Source organism: Ostrinia furnacalis, unplaced genomic scaffold (genome assembly GCF_004193835.3).
Source record: "Ostrinia furnacalis isolate ACB-3 unplaced genomic scaffold, ASM419383v2 OfSCF1632, whole genome shotgun sequence".
NCBI lineage: Eukaryota > Metazoa > Arthropoda > Insecta > Lepidoptera > Crambidae > Ostrinia > Ostrinia furnacalis.
Genome location: NW_021131871.1, coordinates 560,597 through 587,632, shown reverse-complemented (window position 1 = coordinate 587,632; position 27,036 = coordinate 560,597). Strand labels below are relative to the sequence as shown.

At 38.2% G+C, this 27,036-nt stretch overlaps 1 protein-coding gene across 1 annotated transcript in view; it reads left to right on the top strand.

Annotated features, from left to right (window-relative positions):
* The window catches only part of LOC114353163 (protein stum), a 95,312-nt gene extending 68,550 nt beyond the window's left edge, over positions 1 to 26,762 (top strand). The window contains exons 4-11 of the mRNA XM_028305013.1: positions 362 to 2,813; positions 11,732 to 12,047; positions 14,076 to 14,317; positions 16,042 to 16,165; positions 21,617 to 21,743; positions 24,021 to 24,101; positions 24,850 to 24,963; positions 26,246 to 26,762. Of these exons, the coding sequence (XP_028160814.1) occupies positions 362 to 2,813; positions 11,732 to 12,047; positions 14,076 to 14,317; positions 16,042 to 16,165; positions 21,617 to 21,743; positions 24,021 to 24,101; positions 24,850 to 24,963; positions 26,246 to 26,334 (3,545 nt within the window). The 3' untranslated portion in view covers positions 26,335 to 26,762. The remainder of the gene's footprint in view (positions 1 to 361; positions 2,814 to 11,731; positions 12,048 to 14,075; positions 14,318 to 16,041; positions 16,166 to 21,616; positions 21,744 to 24,020; positions 24,102 to 24,849; positions 24,964 to 26,245) is intronic.
* Positions 26,763 to 27,036: the final 274 nt, after the last annotated feature.

Here is a 27,036-nt window from a genome sequence, read left to right as displayed (position 1 = left end):
CAATCAAGTTAAAAATATCTTTTCCTCATTATCATGGTGATCAAAATCAAAATACAAAACACAATCCGTAAAGAGGTCACTCAATTTTTGAATTAGCATATTAACAAACTGGACTATTTGCTATCAAATGATCAGATAAAGTTCTAAGAATATTACTGAATACATATCATTCATGAAATCAAGTACCTACCTACTGCTATTTGTATTATACGAGTAAACAGATAGAACACACTATAATGTTACCCACATATCAAGAATAGACAAGTATAAAATACACAAAAGAGACGGTCTTATCGCTAGCCATCATAATAACTTTTTTGTTTCTCAACCTATGTTAACTAAATGTTTTCTTTATTTCAAGGTCGCGGCTTCAGAGAAGAGACCTCCCGCCACAACACGCCCAAAACCTCAGCTGCCAACTCCCGAGCCAACTCGCCGCCGAGACGAAGGACCAACTCCTTGTCCAAGATCGACAAGATGGCCCAAGCAGCCACCCTACCCCTTCCCATACCCACCCTGAGCAGACCACACTCCCCCAGAAATTTCGTCAAGGAAAACATAGAAGAAGTGAGAGAAATTAGCGAATTGAACAGAGAGAGGCACGAAGCTGAAGCAGAACAGCAAAGAATAGAAGAAGAAGAAGCTTTACTCAAAGAGATGGGCTTGCTAGATAAAAACGCAAAGAGCGACGCCATCAGAAGCGTCGTCTGTTCTCGGACTAACTCTAGAAGTAATTCTCCAACTAAAATTAATCTTAGGTCCAGATCCAACTCTCCATCGGCAATATTACATTACGAAAACATTCGTGCTACTAGTAAAGAATTCATAAATGCAGAGGATGGGATGGCCCAACCTGTAACGCATAGGTCTAGGATCCGAACTGTGTCAAAATCGCAACCTCAATCCAACGAGGGATCTCCGAAACATTCAAAAATTCCCAAACGCCAAAACTCCGTTTCCCCTAATCGAATGAGTAAAAGAGACGGCTCTATGAGTAGACGGCCAGTTGAAAATGGTCTGAAAAACCAAAAGTACATGTCGAGCAGTGCAAGCAGTATACACGAAACGATCAGGATAGGGAGCCAAGTTCACGATAAGAGAAATAGCAAAAGTACTCAACATTTAACTATAAGTCCAGCTCTTATAAAAGGGAAACCTCCAATATCACCTGGAAGAGGCGGACCACCGCCTGCGAATAGATCTATCAACTCAAAAAGGCTGTCACCTATCGTAGGTACTCCAAACAAAAGCCCTATTGAAGACCTCAAGCCAAGTTCTGCCAAAACAACACCAAAACCATCACCAGCGACTAGAAAAACTAACAAAACTGCTGGTAACACTCCTGCTACGTCTAGATTAAATTCTAGACAGCCAAGCAGAACTGTCAGTAGAGACCCCAGCCCTGAAAAGCGAAAGACTGTAACTAAGACCTCCACTTCTTCTAAAATAGCTAACAACGTACCAGGGAAGCCGGTGGCTCGGACAACCAGCACCAGAACTACGCAGAAACCTGCTCCTGTAAGTAAACCAGAGCCTAAAAAACCTATGAGCCGTACCAATAGTGTGAAAAGTTTAGTAAGAACCCCTAGTAGTAAAACGTTAAATGAGAAACCTCCACTAGCAAAGAGAAATAGCAAAAAAGATTTGACGGAGAAAAATAAATCTACAACTAAATTAAATGAAGTTGGTACCAAGAAAGATTCGAGTAAAGATGACAAAATTCCCAAAAAAACAGAATCTGCTCAAAAAGAGAAAACAAAAAATGAAAAAGGGAGTAGTAATGTGGAAACGAAAACGAGCGTAGATTCAGGAACCGACGCCGAAGAGCAAGTTATGAAACAGGACAATGAAACGCAATACGACAAGATAACGAACGAGAAAGGTGAACTGGTACTAATGACGAAAAGAAACATTGTTTCCATGACGACGGCAGCGATCACTTCACAGCCACTTGCAGTAGTAACCACCGTCACCAATCAGCTACCAGCAGCTTTGGAAAAAGCTAGAGAAAAGGGTATTTTCGAGAGACTTAACTCTAGAGACTCTTTAGCACCTAAAGATGAACAGAATGAAGGAAAGTCAGAAACAAAAAAGGATAACGAGACTACGAAACCAGACACAAAGGATGCGACTGAAGACAAAGAGAAGACAGATGAAAAGAAACCGCCTAAAGTAGAAGAAAAGAAACCACCTGCTCCTGCCCCTAAACCTAAAGAACCCACGCCAGTCTTCGTGGACGATAGTATAAAGTTAAAACTTCTACAGCCTCCCTACAACAATCCTCAAGTTGAGCGCGCCAGACAAAAAATAGACAGTATATTAAAAGAGCCTGAAGTTTCTCCTGAAAACATTTTAGCAGCTGCAGCAAAAGCAAAAGAGCCACCCAAAACATTCAAGAGCGTAGCTGATAAAACGAAGACAGAAGTGAAAGAGACAAAAGATGAAGTAGCAAAGAAACTAACAGAAATTAAAGACGAGGCTGTGAAAAAGGCGGACAAGACAGCAGCTGAAATGCGGTCTGAAGCGACTAAGATCGTTGACAGCATTATTACACCTGTTGAGACGCCAAAAGAGGTTTTAGAAAAGGCAAAAGTGGAAGTCAAGAAAGAGATAGAACCAATAGTGATGGTTGTGAATGAAAAAAAGAAGAACGGGCCAGCGGAGACAGTGGAGAAAATGACGGAAGCTCTAGTTAAAGGAGAACCGGAAGTGGAAGTGCAAAGTTCGAATCTATCGACGCCGGGGGACAAGATGGCGCCTCTGAAGAAGATGGCCGACGGAAATGACTCGGACAAATCGCAGAGCAATGGCGGGTAAGTTTTGAAATTGATTTTATTTCCACTATGTTTTTAATATTATCACTAACACTATGAACACTTTTTTGCTTACTGCACATAATAATACATAGGTGTAACTGTAGAATCATAATACAGGGTGGAAACGTTAAGTGATCTCACTCGATTATTTCTAAACTATACAAGATATCGAAAAACTGATTACTGATTCTAAAAGTGCTTCACAAGCTCTTTTAAACGGTACCAATGATAGGTTACATAATAAACTGGATCTATCCAAAAATTCAATGTTTCCAGCTTCCATACATTTAGTAAAACCGCATAATATTAAAAACTATACAAGATATTCAAAAACTGGTTACTGATCCTGAAAGTGGTTCACGAGCTCTATCCAACGATACCAATAATAGGTTACAAAATTAACTGGATCCATCCTAAAATTCAATGTTTCCAGCTTCCATACATTTAGTACAGCCACAGTCATGGCACTCATGTCTTCATAATATTATAGCAAGTAAAGCCTAAAACCAATGTTTTCCATGAATAATTTTAAATAAGAATGCTATTTACGAGTTAATTTTAAGTGTTTATTGTTTAATTAAAAATTTAATACTTCTAATTTTGTTTGGCTGGCATACATTTAGTATGGAGGCTGAAAACATTTAATTTTCGGATAGATCCAATTAATTCTGTAACCTATTTTGGTACCGTTGGATAGAGCTCGTGAAGCACTTTTAGGATCAGTAACCAGTTTTTCAATATCTTGTATAGTTTAGAAATAATCGAATGAGATCACTTATCGTTTCCACCCTGTATACAAGTAAGAATTCTGAAATAGCATTTTATATTCTAAAAATCACTAAATCAAAATTTAACCGGTAGTAACATTTCAAACACATCTCTTGTGAATCGGAACTTGGACATCACTGAATGAATTATGATGATGAATTCATGAGTATAGATGACCCAAGCTGAACTGTCCCACCAAACTCAATGACAGGGGGGCGCTACCATCGTTCAACTATATGGTTTCCAACATGGCAAAAATCTGAACCAGCGATCCGGTATTGACGGTGGCGCCCCACTGTCAATGTCATCGATAGGACAGTTCACTATTTTGGAACTATAAAATGTGAAGATGTAAAAATAATAACTAACTGACTGTGACGCAGTGACTAGCATTATTGTTGTGCTTCTTCCAAGATAATGGCCAAAACACAGTTGTAAAGAACAGTTTTCCCGAAATAGTTGTAAAGAAAAGTTGCATAAAGACGTGAATTAACGGCGTAAACAGGTTTTTAAGTAAAAAATAACTTCATTTACGACTTGTTCGTCTTTTGTAGCTTAGATCGTTTAGTCGTAATTTTGTATACAATACACCACACTGGCCGACCTAGAAATAAAACTAATTCCATATCAATCACGGCCTATCAAAACCAAAAATTTATCTTATGCCCTTTCTACCAGGGCTCTTGTACACGTCCCAAATATAGCTTGCCCTACCTCCTATTCGGGACAATTATATGGGCTGATGCTGAGAAGAAGTGGCGGAAGAAACTCGATCTCCTTTGTCATTATGTCAGCATATTCTTTACGTAATTGTGTATGTAGTTTTATTTAATAAACAATAATTTTATAATATACTAGCGGCCGACCGCGACTTCGTACGCGTGGATCCCGTTTTACACCCTTCATCTATCTTACGCAGTTTAGATTTTTTCATACAAATGTTTTTCCCGCTTACTCCCGTGCCCGTGGGAATTTTACAATATCCTGTTGTAACTAAGCTTTAAGTTTACTAAGATACCTGCATACCAAATTTCAAGCGTCTAACTTAAGCGGTTTAGATTTTTCACACAAAAGGATTTTCCCGCTAATTCCCGTTCCCGTGGGAATTCCTATGTATACTATAACCTGCCCAGGAGTATGAAGAATAATTGTATCAAGTTTCGTTAAAATCCGTCGAGTAGTTTTTGTTTCTATAAGGAACATACAGACAGACAGACAGAAAGACAGACAAAAATTTTACTGATTGCATTTTTGGCATCAGTATCGATCACTAATCACCCCCTGATAGTTATTATGAAAATATATTAATGTACAGAATTGACCTCTTTACAGATTTATTATAAGTATAGATTGAAATAAACTTAAAATTACTTAAAAACTAAAATATAAAATTACTAATGATAAAAACTATTTACAAAATAAAAAATACTTCACCCCCAGCGCCGCAGTCAGGAATGGTGCCCAAAGGGCTGGCAGCATTGCCACGTCGAATGGCCAGGCTAATTGTGTATTATTATAAAGTTAATTTAAACATTACAAATATAACATTTACAAGTTATATAACATTCTGATACATAATATAACTTCCTAACCAAATCCCAGTACGACTGACACTCCCGGGAATCAAACCCGCCTACGCATAAGTCAAAGGAAAGTGTGCGGTAATCCACAGAGAAACTTCTTTTCACTGTTTTCCCCATAGAGACCATAATACCACGGTGATTATAGCGGTTTGCGACGTGCATTTTAAGTTTCTTTTTATTATTCGCAATGGAGTAAAGGTAGTTTCGTAAAGGTAGCAGGAAGGCGCTGGATGCAGGCCGCTACCAAACCGGGCGATGTGGAAATAATTGGGGGAGGCCTATGTTCAGCAGTGGACGTCCTGTGGCTGAAATGAATCGAGTAGTAGAAGGTTTATATTGGTAGTGTTGTTGTGGAGAAGGGCTAAATTATATTCCCATTATTTAGCTTTTTGGATAGAGCTTCATAGATTACGGATACATTTTTGCAAAAAGATGGTCTAGCTAGATGCTTAATTTCTTGCACATAAACTATGAAAGGAATCAATTAGTTGGTGGAGGTGGATAATTTTTTGTGCAAGACGTTAATCAAAGTTATTCTGATAAAGGTTAAAATTAGGCATTGAAATAAATTGATACATCTCAATTTTTGAGACTTAATGTCCACTTATGTAATTATTTACACATTTATTTATTTGCACATTCGTTTCTGCAACTTTTTCGTGCGAGTTAAAAAATAAATAAGATTTTTGTACATCTCCTTAATATAGTAAATCAATCTAGGTAATTGATAAAAAAATTGATGACACTGCCCGAGCATTCATAAATAATTTTCCACTAAGCTTCCCTAGTGTAAATCGTATTTGTAAGACTTGCAGTTCCAGCTTCAATAACAAAACTATTTATCTTGCTCGCTTACAAACATGCAAAACAAACTGTACATAAAGGATAGTTGTCCTGGTTCCGGGGGTGTCGCCCCAGGACGACGGTCACGTATCGCGCGACGTCTGGTCGCGTGACCTAGCGAGAATTACCATATCGGACAACAAGGGAAATGGGAAGCCAAGTTGTGCAGCAGATATTCACTTTGCATTTATTTTTGATTTTAGTGATATAGATTTACCAACAACAAATTAAACTTAGGAACTGCACGAAGTGTGAATCAAACTCAAAAATACATCCAAACCTGTGTGAAGTTCACAAAGTTCACTTATTATAATGCAATGTGTGCATCTAAAAAGTCAATGCCATAGACAATTAAACATCACTTTAAAAACTAGGTTTCAATGCGCATTTATCTTTTATTAATAAGTTAGTTTTAATCGAGTTTTGTATTTTGATCTGAATAAAGTAACTAGCAGACTGAAATGAAACATAGAGCTCGCATAATTATCATCACAGCTGTTGTTTTAACAACCTGCTTTAATTATTCGATCTTGGCTCGGCACTATCGTGCGCCCAGTCTAGCCGTAACGCGTCACGGTCACAGGCTGGGTAGTAATATATCTGCTGCCCAACAGCATACCTACTCCATGCTTTAGGCTTTTCTCTACGAGTATGTACCTACATTCTGTAACCTGCACGTAACTTTATTTAGAAAGAAGAATTAAAAATAGTAATACACTACGAAATCTAAATTCTTGCTTAAATGTTGACTAGGTATGGCAGATTTTATTTAATTGACACTAATTACTTACGAGTACAATCTGGAATACATTGACAATACCTACATAAGATAAACAAAAAACAATCAAAACTGGGAATCGAACCCAAGGTGTTTCATAAAAGAATTAACTTAGACCTCTCTAATCACGAGACCACACAAATCATCATTATTCTCATCACAGCCAGTACAATCATTTTAAACCTGCATTGTCTGTAATTTATAAAGTCTAACGTACCAATTTATTGACATATTTGAAGGAATACATTACGTAGACAGTTCAAAGTACTCCGCCCACGTTCACGGCCATTTCACTTTAATTTACAACAAAAAACAAACTGACTAACCTCACCGTCGTTACTACAATTATTTGCTATTATCCAAGCTTTTCCAATTCCAAAGCTCCAAGTATAGCGAAAGCTAATTTGGTCGTGGGCAGATACCTTCGACGGCTCAAGGCTTCGCCCTCAGCCTGAATTACCTCAATCGCTCAATAATAATCTAATTTCCGTTGCGTATACAAGTCTTATATTAAATTTTGGCAACCCTGCGGCAACTCGGCACACGAATCGAGGTACAGGTTAACCTATTTACTGTCAAAAATTGTAGGAAGTTCACTATAGTAGTACGTGTATGAATTTTATTTATATTAGGAAATATTATGTACTAGCTTTCCGCCCGCGGCTTCGCCCGCGTGGAATTTTGTCTGTCACAGAAAAACTTTATCGCGCGCGTCCCTGTTTCAAAAACCGGGATAAAAACTATCCTATGTTCTTTCCCGGGACTCAAACTATCTCTATGCCAAATTTCATCAAAATCGGTTGCGAGGTTTAAGCGGGAAAGCGTAACAGACAGACAGACAGACAGACAGACAAAGTTACTTTCGCATTTATAATATTAGTTGGGATATCCACATAATATTCGATGTAGGTTTTCATAATAATAATATTCTTGGTCATTTTACACACTTATCTCGGAGTTAAGAAATAAAAACAAAGTTATATGAATAAATTTATGACGAAAGGTTTATATTTATGAATTTTAAAAACAAAATATGGCAAGACAATGATCACCAAATAAAAGACATCAACGCGTTAAAAGATAGCATGAGATAAAATTGATGATTCTCTAATCTTATCTTTTATTTCAAATGATATTTTTAAATCACTTAAAGCTTGAATTTAAGCCCAAACTGAGCTCGTGTAAATACGCTGATTTCTGATGATAACATAAAGAAAAGTTTTGCTGTTTTGCTCTTAAAAACTTCATCCGTCTTATTACAAAAAATTATCGCGCATTAAACACTAGTTTATAGTGACATGTATGAAAATATCATTTTAAACAAGTGTTCAATTTGTGTTGAACTGTTTTGCAATAAGGCCTCAATTGTTAGTTCAAAAATAACTAGCAAAAAAACGATGTACGTAATTTTTAATATTCTATTACGCCACGAAATCCCATTTAAATAAAAGTAAGCCTCCCCATTTTGTGTAGCCCGTCACAGCACACACGGTTCACCCCAAACAAGTTATTCGTACAAGTGCTACCGCGCCTTATCTATGTGGGCCCCAATAAATCAACGGACGGCCAACAAAGGGCGGTGTAAATCCTTCGGTATGTTGAGGTAGGATGTTCATTCAGAGTACTCGTACTAGTTATATAGAAAATCTAGGTTTTGTCTACGACTTCGCTTGCTTGAATTTCGGTTTGCCTCAGAAAGACTATCGCACCGTAATTGGGGTCATCCATAAAGTACGTCACACGTAAAGAGGGGGGGAGGGGGTTGACAAAGTGTGACATGGTGTGACAAGGGGTGGGAGGGGTCCTAAGTTTCGTGACATCACATTTCAATTGTTTCAAATATTTGATATAATATCTATATATATAAAAGAAAGTCGTGTTAGTTACTCCACTTATAACTCAAGAACTGATTTAGCTGAAAATTGTCAGGGAGGTAGTTTAGAGCCAGGAGAAGGACATAGGATACTTTTTATCCCGTTCGAAATAAAAAAAAAGTCTGCCATTAAGGCGGAACAAAGTTCGCCGGGTCAGCTAGTTTAATATAAATGTTGATTTCATAACAAAAAAAAATCTTAATTTCGGAACTGCTGTTAATTTCATAATTTTTCGATGTGAAATTGCTAAACATGTGACGTCACACTAGGGAGGGGGGGGTCTCAGAAATGTGACCACCTGTGACAAGGACGGAGGGGAGGTCAAAAAATCATGAAATTCGTGTGACGTACTTTATGGATGGCCCCTATAGGCCTCCCACTAGGTGGACCGACGATCTGGTGAGGGTCGCGGGAGGCGCAGGACCGATCTTTATGTCCCTACTTAAATCAAATCAAATAGTTTATTCAGAACATAGGCCCAAAGGGCTTATACACGTCCTAAATATAGCTTGCCCTACCACCACTTCGGGACAACATCCCATATGTTGTCCTAAGAAGTGGCGGAAGAGACTCAGTCACTTTTGTCAGCTTCTTTTTCAACCAAATACAGTCATTTAAATAATCATGGTATCCTTTTTTCATAACGATTTTCTTAACCTGTAGTTTAAATTTATGAATAGGTACCTGTTTAAAAACTGGAATAAAAACTCGATTGTTTTTCCCTGTGTCTTAAACTCTCCCTACCAAATATGAATATTCATTCAGTCATCTTTACGTGAGGAGTGATTTACAATATCATTATGTCACTTAAGTACGAGTAATCTGCACACATCACTATTATCGAGGGCTTCATATATCGACACCTAACATCACTAGTCATCGTCACGAGACGTCACTAATGCGTGTCACACACGCGTTAAAGGTTCTTAAGTTTTTCTAGGGCACTCCACAAGTAATATACATACTAATTAACCGCAATTATTCCAAAAATAAAGTACTACATAGCACATTAAAGTGTGTGATATTTCGCGTATAATATTAATAACACTTGGCCTACATAAATTGTAGTTGTAGGTGACAAGACTAAAAAGAAAAGAACTCACTATTATTTTTAGATTAAATAAAAATTACTAAGGCTGGGTTGCACCATCTTACTTTAACTTTGACAAATGTCAAAAATCTGTCAAACTCCATACAAAAAACGCCGGTTATCGTTATAGTTACGGTCAAAGTTAGGTGATGCAACTCAGCCTTAGATTATACAAGAAATTATTACTTACAAAAAGTGATAGTTTAAATCAACCATGATCACTTGGGTTGTTGTGGAAAACAGTCTGTAAATCTACGAGCATTCAATTAAATTAATTCAATCACTAACTTTTCATACATTATCTTTCTGCAGTCGAGTAATAAATACTTTACCAACGATGCACAAGGCAGCCATCTATGTAGCAGCTCTGAACTTTATTTCAAAGTCAGTCTAACTGTTGTTCTTATTGGTATCGCTAGATGGCGCTATTCCACTTAACCACAACTTAACTCTGAACCTTATGAATTCTTTGTTTGTCTAGTTATCTTTATTAATGAAACTCCTAAGTTAAAATCATTACATAAAAGTGTTATGTAGATACAAACCCTTAAAAAAATCTAATCCTATAACGTCTAATCCTATAAAAATCTAATCGTACTAAATTCGTATACAACAAAATTAAAGACACTGGTGTCAAACGTTATGAATCTTTCAAGGGATCAAAAAACAAATGACAAACTTTAGTGTAGTTTTGGTCTTCAATCAGTGTTATTATTCTTTGAATTTCATGAGTCATCATTTCAATTCATTCAGTGAATTTATTGAGGTTTACTCAGTAATTTTTAATACATATTCTTGAACTAACAAGAGCGCTAACGGCCGTCCTTCGCATTTAATAGCAGCTAATTTCACTATTACTTTCTTTGTGTATCGACAAGCCTCATTATGCCGAGCACACGCCGCAAACCACGCAATACTTGGCACTCGATTCAACCCTTAAGAAATTGGTTCAAGCGTTAGTCGACCCTTGCGTGTTGAAACATTCACCCGTCGTTCTCAACCCGCTATGGCGCGAAATAAATACTCCTTCGTCAATGATGTTTGTTATCTGTGCCGGATAGCGCTATCTAATCTGTGAAAACGCGCGCGAAATTCTCAAATCAATGAAAATGACAGTTACGTTTTTTAAACTAGTGCTTCCATCTTAATTTAAAATGTGAATCGAGATGATGTGTGATTTCTTTGTGGATATTTTGTAATAACGATGATACACAACAGAACGGTGTACATACTGCCAAATGAACTACTGCCAAAGCGGTATGACGATGACAACGGGTAAAATATGAATAAATTGAATTTGTATTTAATGTCTTCATGTTTTTGCCAGTTTTTTGGAATTATACCTACTTCATTTTTGTAGCATGAAAACTATATATTTTGTATTTCATTCAGATATCTCGGGCCTGCCGCATTGATAAGGTAACGTGGCTTAACACATCGCATGCACGCCTTACTTCAACACAATTACTGAGCAACGAACGACCGGCCAAAGTCATATTTCATTTCACTTGAACACCTGCCGTACATTCGAAACTAAACTTTATTACTAACACGACGATTATCATAACACAATGTATGTAACTTAGATATTTATGTTAATTGGATGGATAAAAATTACTGTGTTCCTTTTTCTAAACACCAAAACACTTATCTTTCTAGCCCGTAGCCCAAATGCTTCTTTTATTATTGTAATTAATAATAAAAATCAAAGGTAATGTTTTACTATTTTCATTGACTTTTGGCGACCAACTATACCTACCTACTTAAAAATTTAGTACCTGTATTTATTTCTTGATTTAAAATATCCCCTTTTATGTAAATATCTTGACACGAACCCTCTATTAATCAAAACTTACTTTAATTAATTTAAGCCAAGCACATGATAAGTTCTACTTCTAAAACGCTATTTACAAAAACACCACGTTGGGCGCCAATCCACAAAAGTATTTCAATGTCAAATAACAAAACCTTTTTGACAGGTTTCCGCAAAGTACAAGTACAACACCGAAGCCCCCAGCGCGCGCACACAGAAAGACTTCCAAAGATGAGAAGACCACGCCAGAACCGACTCCACCCCCAGAAGACCAGCATCCCAAACCCCCCAACATCTGCCAAAGACTCATGGGGAAGTGCAAGACGAAGTGCTGTCCTTGTTGCATCAAGGGCGAGGATGACGAGGCGACAGAGATGGAAGATGCGCAGAAGAAAGGAACGCTGAGCAAGTTGAACTGCTGTAAGAAGGGAGACGTGGAAGACCCAGAACAAATACGGGAGGTGGCGAGAGCTGCAGGAAAGGTATGTATTAAGTCTGTAAATGTTGCAGGAGGCGATCTGGAAATCATTGGGAGAGGCTATGTTTAGCAGAAGACGTCCTGTGGCTTAAATAATGATGATAATTATTATAGTTTGGTGGTATTTTAGATACGTTCATAACGTATCCATTACGAGGAAGCTCTATAAATGAGAATTTTGAGTTTTTGGACGCTATTAGCTATAATTTAGACTAGTAGGCTACTAGGACGGTCTGATTGGTGATGCAAACCCTGGCCGTAACAGTGTATTACTCCTGAAAATTTCGACGGGTTCACCTAATGTCTTGTAGCAGTTGCTTGGCGCGATTAAGGCGCGATCACAGTAAAATGACAGGTCGCGTGAACTGTCATGGGCCGCGCGACTTGTCATTGGCCTTTGATCGCGCCGGCGATGGCGATATGCACGCGTTGGTGTGGTTGAAGCCTTAGGCAATTCGAATTAGTTTTATATTCTTACCACGCTCGGTAAAATAAACACCCATAGTACGGGTCTAGTGTTAATAGGTTTCTCAGACTTGCACTCGATTTCCTCCCATTTGCATAGTTCAGGGGGCTGACTGGTCTGCTAACCGCTAACCCTGAGCGACGCAATCGGTCTAGTGTTTATTGGCCAATTAGTTCTTTGTACTCGAATAAACTTAACACGTTGGGTTTCTAATTTCTTGGTTTGATTAGCGAGTAATTAAATTGTAAGATGTAAATGTTGCCACGTTAAAATTTATGAAGATTATTGTCTTTATCTTTATTGCTAAATTCTACGCGACGTGGTCGCTTACTATGGGCCTCATAAGAAGGCTCAAGGTCACCCAAAGGGCGATGGAGCGGGCTATGCTCGGAGTTTCCCTGCGTGATCGAATCAGAAATGAGGAGATCCGCAGGAGAACCAAAGTAACCGACATAGCTCGCAGAATTGCTAAAATCAAGTGGCAGTGGGCGGGGCACATAGCTCGTAGAGACGATATGGCCGTTGGGGCAGGAAAGTTCTCGAGTGGCGACCACGGGCTGGAAGACGTAGCGTGGGCAGGCCTCCTACTAGGTGGACCGACGATCTGGTAAAGGTCGCGGGAAGAGCCTGGATGCGGGCAGCGCAGGACCGTTCATTGATTGTGGAAAACCTTGGGGGAGGCCTTTGTCCAGCAGTGGACGTCATTTGGCTGAAAAGAAAGAAGAAGAAAGAATTGCTAAATTATTAACACTAATAACACAAATAATTGCATGAGATACAGACTGACAGTTCACATTATTGCATGAAATGGAACGTTCGAGAAAAAAAAAGTTAATAGATTTTTTGAAGACGGAAGGTAGTTGAACAAAAAACATGGTCGATTTATTAATATGTAATGGATTCATAAGCTATTAGTACAAATCCGTAAAAGTTGTGTCTGTGTTGTTATAAAACTCAGTGATGTGATAAAAATAAGTGTAACAACCGAATTGAGAACCTCCTCCTTTTGTTAAAGTCGGTTAAAAATATTGAAACATGTAAATTGTATTTTCGTGTGGGGGAATTGCGAAGGCGTCTTGAAACAGATACGGGAAGGCAACCTACATGGTAATGAAAGAGTAATTTTGAATGCCTGTATTTTATCATGTAATTAACTATTAACCTAATTTCTAAACTTTAATCTCGCTTAGAAAACCTTGGGGGAGGCCTTTGTCCAGCAGTGGACGTCATTTGGCTGAAACGAAATCTCGCTTAATGATTTGGTAAAATTTTTTTGCGTAGTTACACATTATTTAGCAGATGCAGTGCTTTTCTTTAAGTGATGGGGCACTTATACATGTAATTTTGGGTATGTATTTTAAATTTTAATAGTGTACTTATTGTTGAAAAGCCAAAATAAATAAATAAATAAATAAAATTTGTACATTTCCGCTATCACAAACTTGACCACATTTTAACACTCGACATTGCCTAACCAATGTACCTAACCTACCCCAAATACGAACTTATACGAGGGTCATCACGTAAAAAATAAATATTCTACATTCACACAACTCTATTCCACAGGAAGCAACGATAGAATTCGAAAACGAAATAAAACGCAAGCGCACCTTCCGCGACATATTCTGCGGGTGCTGCGGCCGCCGGCGGCGCGTCGGCGACGTGTCCGGCGTGGTTTCTCCCGGCGTCATGTCGGCGGGCGTGGTGGACGCGCCGGTTTCCGGCGTGGTCGCCGAGACGGGCTGCTGGGGGAAAAGGCGCGGGGAGGAGAGAAGGGACAGCATATTGAGCGACCGACCACCGCCAGGGTAAGCAACTATGTTATTCTTCAGGTTAATGGTACATAATAACGGCCTTCTGGCTAAGATGTTCGTGTGCCCGGCTATAACGTTATCATCAACAGCCCTTTACAGTCCACTACTGGACTATGAGCCTCCTCCACTATAGTGGAGGGTTTTGCCATAATCCCCACGCTTGGCAGGCGGGTTGGAGATCGCAGTTTAAAAGATTGATGTTTGTCAGAGAGCGCTGCTACCCGTTCTCTGTTTGATGTGTAGTCCCTAAGTCGCCTCTTACGACACCCGTGGGAAGAGTAGGGGTTGGTGACAAGTGTATTCTACTCTGCCGTCACCACACGGCATACGACGCTATAACGTTATACGATTGAGGATTCGAGTCCCGTCTCAATAATTTATTGGAAAATCACAAATAAAATCGAAATTTTAGGATATGCTTATAGTGAGTTACTTGGTCAATTCTTATAAAATAAGTTCGAATGCTTCTAGTGAAAAATACACGGTAAATAAAATAACTCCAATCTTTAATCAAAGCTATGTTAAGAATCAATTAAATCTTTCAATGTCCCTATTTATTAATAGCGAACCATTTCAAAGCGACTATTTTCACCGCATTTTCTGTCGGAATGGAGATAAAACCTTATTAATCTAGACTTTGTTTACTTAGTGACTAAAATACAGAAAAGTTTTAATACCAATGAACTTGGTAACTTAAATCAAGGTGAAATTGCAGACAACTTATAAATTGCATTAGAATTCTTTGAAAGAAAACTATTTTATGCATTTTTACTTTGCTTTGTTATCTACCAAATAAAAGTTGTGCATAATTCTTTTGCTTGATAATGAAACAAAAAAGAACTTGTAAAAATTATGATTGGCGCCCAACATGGTGCATTGCATTTCAGTTTCTTATAGCGCAGTGTTGAAGTGTCCTTTCAGTGCATTAGTTTCACTGACTGCTACAAAAGTGAAGAAATAGGTATACTTAAGTGTGTTGTTGATAGATATTAAAAAGTATTTACTACTTGTCTTTTCCCGACCTTTACCGTACTTGATCTTCACTGGTTGAGTTTTTATTGGTGGTCAAGTTGTAGATCCTGGCTACACAGGAGTTGCAGCGGTGGGAACGAGAGGTGGGTCCCATGCTAGCTTTTTCCCGCGGCTTCGCCTGCGTGAATTTCGGTGTGATCCATTATAATAGTGGAAGTTTTGAAATAGGATCAGAATTTTATGGGTTTATTCGTTACAAACATACAAAATTACTAGGCGAGAGGACGTAGTGTGGGCAGGCCCTCCACTAGGTGGACCGACGATCTGGTGAAGGTTGCGGGAGGTGTCTGGATGCGAGCGGTCGTAGTGGAAATCCTTGGGGGAGGCCTATGTTTAGTAGTGGACGTCCTATGGCTGAAAATGATGATGATAATGATGATGACTGTTTCTTGAGAGAAGCTTCCGTCCGCCAGTGGACTTTATTGCCTGCCAAGATGAAGAAAAAAAAAGATTGTACTAGGTATGTAACATTTGTGCAGTTAACATTGGCTGAAAAGTTGAAGAGACAAATAAATACTTTCTATTCTATTATATTATATTGAGGTTAAGAAGACCTAATATAAGTGTATTGATTAGATTTTTAGATGTTTTTGTGTGTATTTACTAATAGTTCTGTATTTATTAATAGTTCTGTGGGGTGAGCTAAATATACTTGTGTTATTAAACTACTGGTTATTTTGAACTAGTTGCTGCACGCGTCTGTGCACGTGGATGGCAGGCGCGTGCCGGCGGCGCTCCGAGGCGTCGTCCAGCCGACGCACCAGCATGTTCTCCAAGAACAAGAGCATGTCGCCCACGCTGCCGCCCGAGGTACGTATCTTTTATAGTATTCTTGGGACTCTTGTCAAATTACAACGACAATGATCTTCCTGGGATAAAACCATCTGAATTTTGGTAGCTTTAGTCACGCTCGCATTCGTCCGAGATAGTCCTAGATAACGCGTACGAGAGCGGTGTCTACGTGTGCGTGGCTCAAGCGCACTTAGTATGGAGTTTACCTTCTGTTATATTTTGTGTTTCAGTCTTTGTTAGATGTATGAAGATTGAAGTGTCTAATTCAAATTCAAATTCAAATTATTTATTGCATGTCACATTTTGTAAATGTCATAATTTTGTAAGTACAGCACGCAATGATGTGATGACTAATATGCCTTACCTACTTGAGCATTTTTAAGATTCTAATGATAGCACAGAATAGACGGTCTAATAAAAAGCCTTCAAAATGTCATTCACGTTAATTTTTAGAATTTGGTACTTTTTTTTAATTACTCGTACCTATACATAATTACGAACTCAACCAGTTTATACCCACCAAACATAGAATGTGTTCTTGTATACTACCTTACCTACACTACACTTAGATTTTAATTTAGGTAAAACCACATTCTTCAAATGCACTTTCATAAACTATTATGACTTCTTATCTCATTTCCAAAGTTTTCCCAAAGATACCTCTACATTTTTCTCAATCACGCCATCTGCTCATTTACGATAGCTCGAAACTGTAGGGCTACTCCAAAACGCTTTTCACTTAGTTTCTTTCTCTCTGTCACTGTCGCTCATGCTGGCATCTCGCTTTGCGTGAGAGGGATAGCAACATTCGAAACTGGCCAGGGTTTCACAGTAGACCCCCTAATGACTATTACACCCGTGTTTCAGTCCGAGTGGGTCATTACACTGGATCGCTCCCTTTTAATTGGACCACAAATTTATGCAAATGTCAAAGGACCTGCGAGTTGGCGTGACGAACAATTTCTGTGACTCAGAAATGTAAAGAAAAAGTAACGTAGAATTAAGTAATTTTCTAAGGATTAAAACTGACAGGTAACAGTGAAACACGATTAGTAGAATGAATTTACCAGTTGGTGAAAAGAACTTTTGTTTCTAAAAATTATTCTAGAGACTTTCTAGAGATTAATAGTTATTTAAATAATATTTATAATTTTAAATAGGTTTAAAAAAAATTAAGTATCAATGGACAGTAATTATTTTTTAGTCGATACCTATTGCAAGTTTGCATCAGGAGTTATTCGCAGAGATTTTTTTCTCAGTTATCACAACCAATAAGATAGAAGAACATTGATTCGCTAAATCCCCAATTTATGTACTTAACACGAGTATACGCGACTAAACAATTGCAATCTACCTACAAGGAACGGTAGTAGGTACATATTAGTAGACAGAAAGAAGTAACATAGGTTGCATGTGCTTTTCTATATTTACTCGTGCTTTTAAAAGAACCCCGTTTGCATGTTTTTACACCGTCTAACGTCTAATTTAATAAAAAGCGAGCATGATATACAAAAACAACACGTTTACCAGAAAAACTGAGTCGATAACGTACTCGTCCTTGAAGTTATAATAAAAAGTCATTACGTGCAAACTCTGGAAACATTTTCCAATAACTTACTACGTATTACGAACAGCTATGTTTGCACGCTGCTTGCACGACATACCTGGGATTGACCTTTAAGGACTTTAAGACCTTTTTAAATAAAAATAACTAGCTACTTTTTTTTATAAAAAAAACTGCCTACTTTTTAAACCAACTCTAATTTTAGTTATTTTTAATGAATCACGGTTATCAAATTAATTTATCTGACATGATAAAAAGTAATTACTTTATAATAAACTTTTGGCCCGAGAATTTTCTTAATCTATATTTTGAATTTTATTTAAGAGATTGTGATTTTTAGGTACTTGTACAACACTAGCTTTTGCCCACGGCTTCGCACTCATGAATATCGGTTTGACACAAAGAAACCTACTCGTAATCACTGTTTTTCCCAGGCTCTTTAACCAAATATCATTCAAATCCGTTTAGTAAATTTTGCGTAAAAACGTAACAAACATTCATCCATCCATCTTCACAAAATTACACAATTAAATATTAGTAGAAGAAGAATTTTAATAAGTAGGTACAATTCCTCAAGAAAGAACCAATTACTTAGCGTACCTAGCGTGAAGTGTGAAATGGCAAGTAGTATTTTTCTTTCTAGTATTGTTTGATGAAAGGTTTTAGGTCTAAATGAATTCAAGTAACACCTATCGATGTCACCAAGTGCTTGCCTCGCCAAACTCGCCCTTGACGACGTTCGGGTGGTCAGCAGTCGGCACGCGAACACAGGACATCGATTACGACACGAACGAAGAAGTTTTGGCGGTTATTAAGTCAAGTACAAGTTTTACACGCAAGATTAGTCAGTAAAATATCGACTTTTACTTATAAAATCATTTAAAATTTGTTACAAGTAAAAAGTATAAAATTACCTTACTGTTTATTCCTTTCAATAACATCACAACAAGATTAATCCTTCAAGCTCCGCGAATCTAGACACAGTAGATAAGCAATTGTTATGACATTAATTAATGCCGTCTGGGACTCAATCGGTTAAAGACATGAAGTAATAAATACAAAAACTTTTAGTAACTTTTACAAAGTTGTAATGAACACCACGTTGGGCGCCAAGTTTTGTTTTTGCATTGGAGCATTTGTTCGACTTCACATGCGAAGAACTGCAGTATGACTATTAATTTGTGACAATGACACTGAAAGCAGCGCTAGCAGGTTCAAAACTGCCGGATAAATTGTTGTTTATTTAATGCTTTAAATTGTACCAGTTACACCTACCCTAAACTAAGCTGAGTTTGTACATACTATGGCGACTAAACAACGAATAAAAAATATCTGGAACCAAAAAGCACTCATATTTTTGTTATTATTCATAAGAAAGATCCTTTGACCGCTGTTGGCATAGTAATGCACTACGCACAGCTTTATAGGCTGAATGATGAATGATGACAAGCATTCACCTGAGTCATAGCTAGTGGTGGTCATATATGACTCATTAAGACTAGTAACAAATTTACTGAAAGGGATTTGAAAGTTTAACGTAAAAAAGGGTATATCAAATTGTCCACCGAATACTATCTAGTATTAATTTATTATAGAAACAACCATGTTGGTTTCAGCTATAAAACATCATTAACTTGATATCAAATTAAAATTTAATCAAAGATGACATGCATTTCATTCGCCAAATCAGAGTAGATTTTGGTTGGCGCCCAACGTGGTACAGTAAAAACTTTAAAAAAACTCGCCTGATAATAATCTATCACTATTAATGTAACTACTATTCGTAATCACTCGTAAAGTAACAAAACATTTATAACGCTCGATTACCACGCAAATGTGTGTAAACAACGATCGTTTTTATTTATAATCACCACAAACATTTCTCTTATGCGTGAGAAGCGGACTTTTTCTGCATGATTATGATCTACAATATTTAAAACTTATTTATTAATACATTAGCCAGTGGGTCAGTAGGTCCAAGGTCGGGTTTGGCACAAAAGGACGAATCGATACGTTTCAATTCGCGTAATGAGTTATTATTTACGAAATACGTAACATTTTTCGATCTGTTTTATTAGTGTCTTCATGACGACTGTCGGACTTGGAAGTGCTAGTGGTTTCAGTTTCAAAGCACCCAATTTCCTACTTTAAAATTATCCAAGTGGTTATTAAAATTAAAATAATAAAATATAAATTAAGAGCAAAGTCCAAAATTTCATATCTATTAGACCTTTAATGGTTTCAATGTTAGTTTCAAATTAAACAAAAAATCTAAATATTGTTTTACAAAATCACTAATTGATAAGTATTTTTAATATGTGGAAGAATCACATTAATCGAAAATACAGTTACTGTTAATTAACACGTTGCGTCTAGTGACAGCAATTAGCATCAAGTACTTTACAACTCGAGACAGTTAGCGTTAAAAGTGTGAACCACCAGCATTTGTCATTTTATTTATAATTTAAATATTTTTACAATTAATTTACAATCTTAATAAATAATTGTAACTCGTGATAGTTAGTTTAGTATCAAAATTGTGAACTACCCGCATCTTCGTACCGTAAAATTAAAGATGAATACCCTCCAAGTACCGACTCCCGTACCATCGCCTGCGCCGTCGCGGCGGTCCACCAGATCTCGTGTCATGATCAGCACGGACCTGATGAAGAAGGACACTGACGTGGAAGAAGATGCCGAGGTAGCAACGAAAGTTGTGTGGTTGTGTTGGGAATATAGTGAAACCTTCTCTTTTCAATGAGCATCCTCTTCAAGTTATCTTTACTTAACTTTACGGTTTGCGTTGCATGATTCAACATGTAGATAGGACTATTATTTAAAAATATTTAACTCTAATGTAATCTGTCAAACTGCTTTTAAAGTGGTTGCGCAAACGTTCACTTTTGTACTAGCTTTCCGCCCGCGGCTTCGCCCGCGTGGATTTTTTCTTTTAGACAAAAAACTATATCGCGCGCGTCCCTTTTCAAAAACCGGAATAAAAACTATCCTATGTCCTTTCCCGGGACTCAAACTACCTCTATGCCAAAAGACAATGCCGGAAATTGGCGTCTTTTTTTTTTCGCGCGGCCATCGACCAAACTTTGTTTTTTGATTACGAAATAGTGTAATAAACCAAACTTACTATGACATATATACCTCTAAACTCAGTCTGAACTGAGTTACGAGCATTAGAAGTTTGATGATTTTCATACTAGATTTGCTTTTTACGCGCAAGTTTTGTAAGAAATTGCAACAAAATAGTGACATTGTACGTGTAAACAAACAATGCCATCCATTAAAGGCTCCAGACATCAGTGTGGAGTAGAATCAGCGCAATAAAAAAATAGCGCAATATTTTGTTGCAATTTCTTACAAAACTTGCGCGCAAAAAGCAAATCTAGTATGTAAATCATCAAACTTCTAACGCTCGTAACTCAGTTCAGACTGAGTTTAGAGGTATATATGTCATAGTAAGTTTGGTTTATTACACTATTTCGTAATCAAAAAACAAAGTTTGGTCAATGGCCGCGCGAAAAAAAAAAAGACGCCACCTTCCATACAAAATCTGGCATTGCCATTTAATCAAAATCGATTCAGTGGTTTAGGTCACGCCTAAACTCCCCGCCCCGCGCAGACGTAGGACCTGAACATATTTTGTGCCCAGTTGTATCCACTTGACACCACACCATGACTCGGTTTCCTATATGATAGTGTACGGTGTTGGAAACAAAAAGTGTGTACGACCCTAAAGTGATACCTGCATATGGTTACATAAATTAGCTTACCCTTACTGCCTATTTATTGTTCCGAAGTGGAAGAAGGGTTAAAGTTATACTGGGACGTGTAACAACTAGGTACCTACTTATGTGCAGTAGATTAATTAATTTTATGTCTTTAATTCCCAGGACACCCGCAAGAAACTGGACTCGTCGCTTGTGGAGCACACGAGCGTGATGAAGGGCGCCATCCCCGTGCTGCCCATCGTGCTGGCTTACTTCTGCCTGCTGTGCAACGTCTGCGTCCCTGGCTTGGGTGAGTAGACTTCTCAGTCGTTAAACTCTTGACAGAATGGTCGTTAGTACCTCTACTCTAGCATGAAAAACTTTCGTCTTCGAATCGTTTGCGTATTCGAATCGCCATCGAAAGATTTAGTAGATATGAAAAATTTAAAATAAATGCCCCTACGGTCATAACGAGAACTAAGAAATAATAGCAGGAACAATTGTAACATTTTGGTATCGAAATCGAATAGTGAACGTGACGTAAAGTGAACTTACGAGTAGTATGAGAAATGGTAACACAAAACTAATTTAGACAATCGAGTTCGTCACGTTATTGTTGAATTCGAAGGCTGTGTATGGAATTTTGTTTCGCCGTCAATGTTTTAGTGAGAAAGTTGCGTACGCAAACGATTCGAAGACGCAAGATTTTTGTGCTTGAGGTACAAAAGTGTAAATTGTTGTGGAACGTCTCACCATCTTTTCCTGTTCACGGTTGTCTTTCTTACGTTACGATCACGGTCTCATTCAACACGGTGCACTCGTGTGGGGGACAATCCATAGCAGTTTTGATCAGCTCTACTTTAAATCCTTCGCATTGGCGAACGTCCGAGTGACCTGGTGTCCTCTACTTTGCCCTACACCACAAGACATTATGCAGTCTATTACGTCTCGAGTTGACACCTCCATATTAAAATAATGGTGTCTTAATGGACAACAGGCTTTATTACATACAGTATGAGTAGGGCGGAGCTGTCGCTTGGCTACTCGCCAAGTTGACAAAGAACCGAGAATAATGCGATGCAAAAACATGATTAAAATAGTGAACCTACTAAAAAACTCATTCTTTATAACACTTTTAATAGCTAGGCAGTAAAAACTACACTCGCGAGCAAAAGTATGGAATCACTTACATGAAGTTGTTTCCACGCGATCTTGTGTACTAACGAATTTGTTAGTAACTAAAAAAGTTGCATCATTTTAAAAATTAAACTTTTAACTTTAAATTGATACCAAATTCATTTAAATCACACCGGTATTTAAAAAGATATCCCGGCTGATGTGAAGAAGTAAGAAAAAAGACATGTACCAACTGTTTGATACGTCGCGAGTTGCGGCCTATTTACCCCCTATAAAAGCACGTGTTTCCGGATTTTTGCGTTCACACGTTGATCCATACACATCTCGGCTTCTTTTGACACTTTACCTGGGATTCTACACCTTCAGAAGCAGCACAAATCGTTGCACTATTGCAAGAAGGGCTAAGCCAGCGGGCTGTCGCACGTCAGCTCCACATAAGCCAGTCCTGGGTTTCAAAAGTTTTAAGACGCTTTCGGGAGACTGGTGGCTTTATCCCGAGACCAAGTTCTGAACATTGCCGGTGCACATCGCAGAGGGAAAACCGTTTTTTCATGTCAACTTCTCTACGAAATCGTCATTTGACTGGTATCGACGTCCAGCAAGAGCTCAGAAATGTTCGTAGGATAGCTGTTAGCGAGTGGACAGTTCGTCTAAGATATGAGCAATAAAATTTGACTCCAAAAAGGCCTGCCACAGGCTGGAAACTGACGGCAGGTCGCCGACAAGCACGCTTTCAATTAGCTCGCACCAGCCAAAAAATATTTCACCTAGTTACCTACCTATATGAATAATTTGTTATATTATTTGTACCTATGATTTACCAATGGCATTATAATAAACACGATACAATAATTAATTATAGTCTTTCAATTAAAGAAACTTTCAATATTAAATCAATCCATAATTCATTTATCTCGTTAGGTTCATTCATTCATTCATATAACTATCGATAAAAATTTACGATCTTTTCCCAGCACTAAATGTCATTATTTGACAATTGTCAAACCTCTCCCCCCGCAAAAAGTGGTTGATCGTGTTTCCTTAGAAATCTTGTAGGTTTCGTGTCCAGTGGTTTATTCGTCCAAGTTTTGCTCGCAAGTGTAGTTGCTAGCCTAAGTTTGAGTTGCACCACCTAACTTCGACCGTGACTATAACGACCAACCAACTCATTTTACATTCGAATGAAATATTGGAATTTACTTACACCCGTATTCACAAACGATGCTTGCTAAACGCCCGTATCCACAAATACAATTATTGCTTCACTTAAGCCAGCATCGTTTGTGAATACGGGCGTAGGTGAAGCAGCAAATTGAATGCACAGCGTTGAATAGAGCTCTGTGATTGGTTCGTATGTGACCCTGTGCGTCCACGCGCACTGTGAGAAAGATGAGACCTCAAATGTTTGCGTTAGAATAGTTATTATTGCCACTGATGTTTTTTTTTGCAGGTACAATTCTGAGTGGACTGTTCTGTCTGTGTTTCGGCATACCAAGGTTCGGCGTCTACGATGGGGCCAAGCAGAGGATAGGTAAGTGACGTTTGCAAGCTTACCAGGGAATATGAACTTCATGTCAAAGGTCCTTTACAGACTATTGGGGATAGAACCAAGCAAGAAAGGGGAGTGTTTTTAGCCCAATCATCCATTTGCCTCTGGTAAATTGGACAGTCGTGTTTCTGCAGTGGAAACTAAATGACCTGATGATTATGATGAAAAGGGAGAGACGTGTCCCTGTAGTGGAGTCTAAATAACGGAAAATCTAATCTAAATGGCGGAATAATAGGAAAGGAAAAGGAATATACGGTGAAAATTGGTGACTTAAAAAGCTCTGAGCTTCCAATTACTTGTGGCGTCCCACAGGGCAGTATCCTGTGGCCAAGCCTGTTTCTTATAAGATGATAAACAAATAAATGATTAAAATTGTAAGACACGGGTCTTAACGCGACGTGTATTAATGAGTTACATTATGTACTCACGGCTTGACGTTTCGGCTGCGATGCTGCAGCCGTGGTCACAAGCAGACTGGCGGTTCGCGGCGTCGTCCGTTCGGGCGAGCTTGAAGATTTTCAACTACCCTCATATTGTCATTTGTTACACTACCACTAGTGATGTTACCACGACACACAACACTCACAGTATCCGCATTCGTACTTGACGGCAAAAATGTCGCGTTAAGACTCGTGTCTATTTTAATTGAAATGGAACGATTAAAAATAATATGAATGAAACAATAATGTAAAATGAACAATAACAAACATTTTCATTTGTATCTGTGCAGGCGCGCTGGTGATCAACTTGATTGTGGGTTGCGGGCAGCTGTTCACGGTGCTGTTCTGCCTGGTGGGCTGGGGCTGGTCCATCTGGTGGGGCGTCATCATGCTGAGGGTCTCGCGTGAGTATCTAAATCTATACCTTACATACAGGGTGTGGTTAGTATTTACAAGAAAAATATAAATAAAATTTTAACTATTACTTTATTGGTAAAAAACCCTGTTCAAACGTCTCCTAAAACTTTCGAGACGGCGCTTGTTATCGCCCGCACCACCCCCGCGTGCCCCGCTACACCGAGCACATGCGGCCGCCGTCCCGGGAGAACGGGGGACTGTCCGATAGCTCGCCCTCGTAATAATACCATTTTTCTAATTTCATGAATTTTTCCATGAAAATTTAAAATATTTTTTTATACAGGGTGTTAGGTAAATGGGTATATGAGCCAACACTAGCCCATGTTGACATGGGCATATAAATGGTATGGTGAAGTCAGAAATTTGATATCATCATTTTAAATTTTCATACAAAATAAATTTAAAAAAATCCGATTTGTATGAAAATTAAAATAATTACCACCCCTGAGATGGGCGTTGTTTTACAAAACCACACCCTGTATAGTATGAAAGATGATTGGGTGAACTACAGGCAGAGCTCGTATCCGAGGTTCCCGAGATATTGCAGAAGTGCGGAAGGGGTAATGTGTCTAGACAAGTCTCGTGAAATTTGACATTTTGACATTCTGCGCTCCTCAAAGCATTAACTGTCCCAATACTGCTTTGAACTCATTATAAAAAACGACTCCTTGCTAAAGTAGCGTCTTTATAATCTGAATTTAAATAATATCAGTTGAATGATAATTACGTATTTAAACGAATTCGTTTCAATTTAATCTAATGAAATAGCGTCCTTTGTTTTTGTAAACAGCTGAATTTAGTGATGCGTGCCAATCGGCAGTAAACGTCAAGTTTGTTCGTTGTCAACTATAAGTTGGCGCCCAACGTGGTGTTCTGTTTTATCGTCACTGTTAACTTCCAATTTAAAATACTTACTTACGAAGTTTTTGTATTAAGCTATAGCGCAAATAGGATAGGACATTGTAAAATACTAGCTTTAACTAGCGGCTTCGCCCGAGTGAATTTCGGTCAGTCTTTACATCGCGCGCCTGCCCCTCTTCCAAAACTTCGATAAAACCTTTGCTGTATTTTTCGTTGGGTCTCAAATTATTAAGTTTCATCACATTCGATTCAGTGGTTTAAGCGTAACAAACATCCATCTTCACACACTTTGATTATAATATTCGTTCGTTCGTTCGTTTCAGCCGCAAGACGTCCACTGCTGGACAAAGGCCTCCCCCAAGGATTTCAATATTATGTAGTATAAAAAAAATAAAATATTGTTTTCAGGTAAATACCGCAAGTTGAAAGCGGAAGAAGCGGCAGCAGAGGAGGCAGCGGCGCCGCCAGTCACCGCCAACAACCACACGAGGGCGTAACGACCGCCACGCGACAGCGTCACGACCGCTACTCGACCACGTGACGGTCGCCACTCGACAACGTGGCAATCGTTTGAAACAATGACTGCCACAACAGGTCAAGCTCTATGACAAATAAGCAGAAATAGTCTGGTTTCGAAGTGATAGTTTGATACAAGCAAAACTAACTCTTATTTATTATTATGATAATGTATAAAATTGGCACGCCATCTTGAAATTTGGGTGAGTGTTAGCTTGACACTTCACTTCTTAAAATTGTGTAATTTATCTTTTTTAACGCGAATTCAATGTTAGACAAAAGGTCTAAACGTTGCTTGTAATTAAAATGAACGATGAAAATGTAGATATCGTTTTGCTTGATTATTCGATAAATCTGGCTCGAAGGACCAAAAGAGCGGTTTGACAAAACAATGTAATGTTGCGAAAAATGTAAATAAACTAAGGCTTAAATCATAAAAACATGTACAATACGAATCGAAGTTGGATGTGGACCGATATTTTTAAACTTGTAAAGGACATCATCCATTTTGGTCCAAAATCAAAAGTGCCGGCCAAAAAATAAAAGTGCTGTATTCTGATAGAATACGTCCGCCTTAGCATTTATTACTATGGCACCAAAGCTGTAGCACCACTGTGCATCGTAGTATTTGAGCTCTAAAAATATATGAAACGACTGACTTTGATCTCAAATACTACGATGCA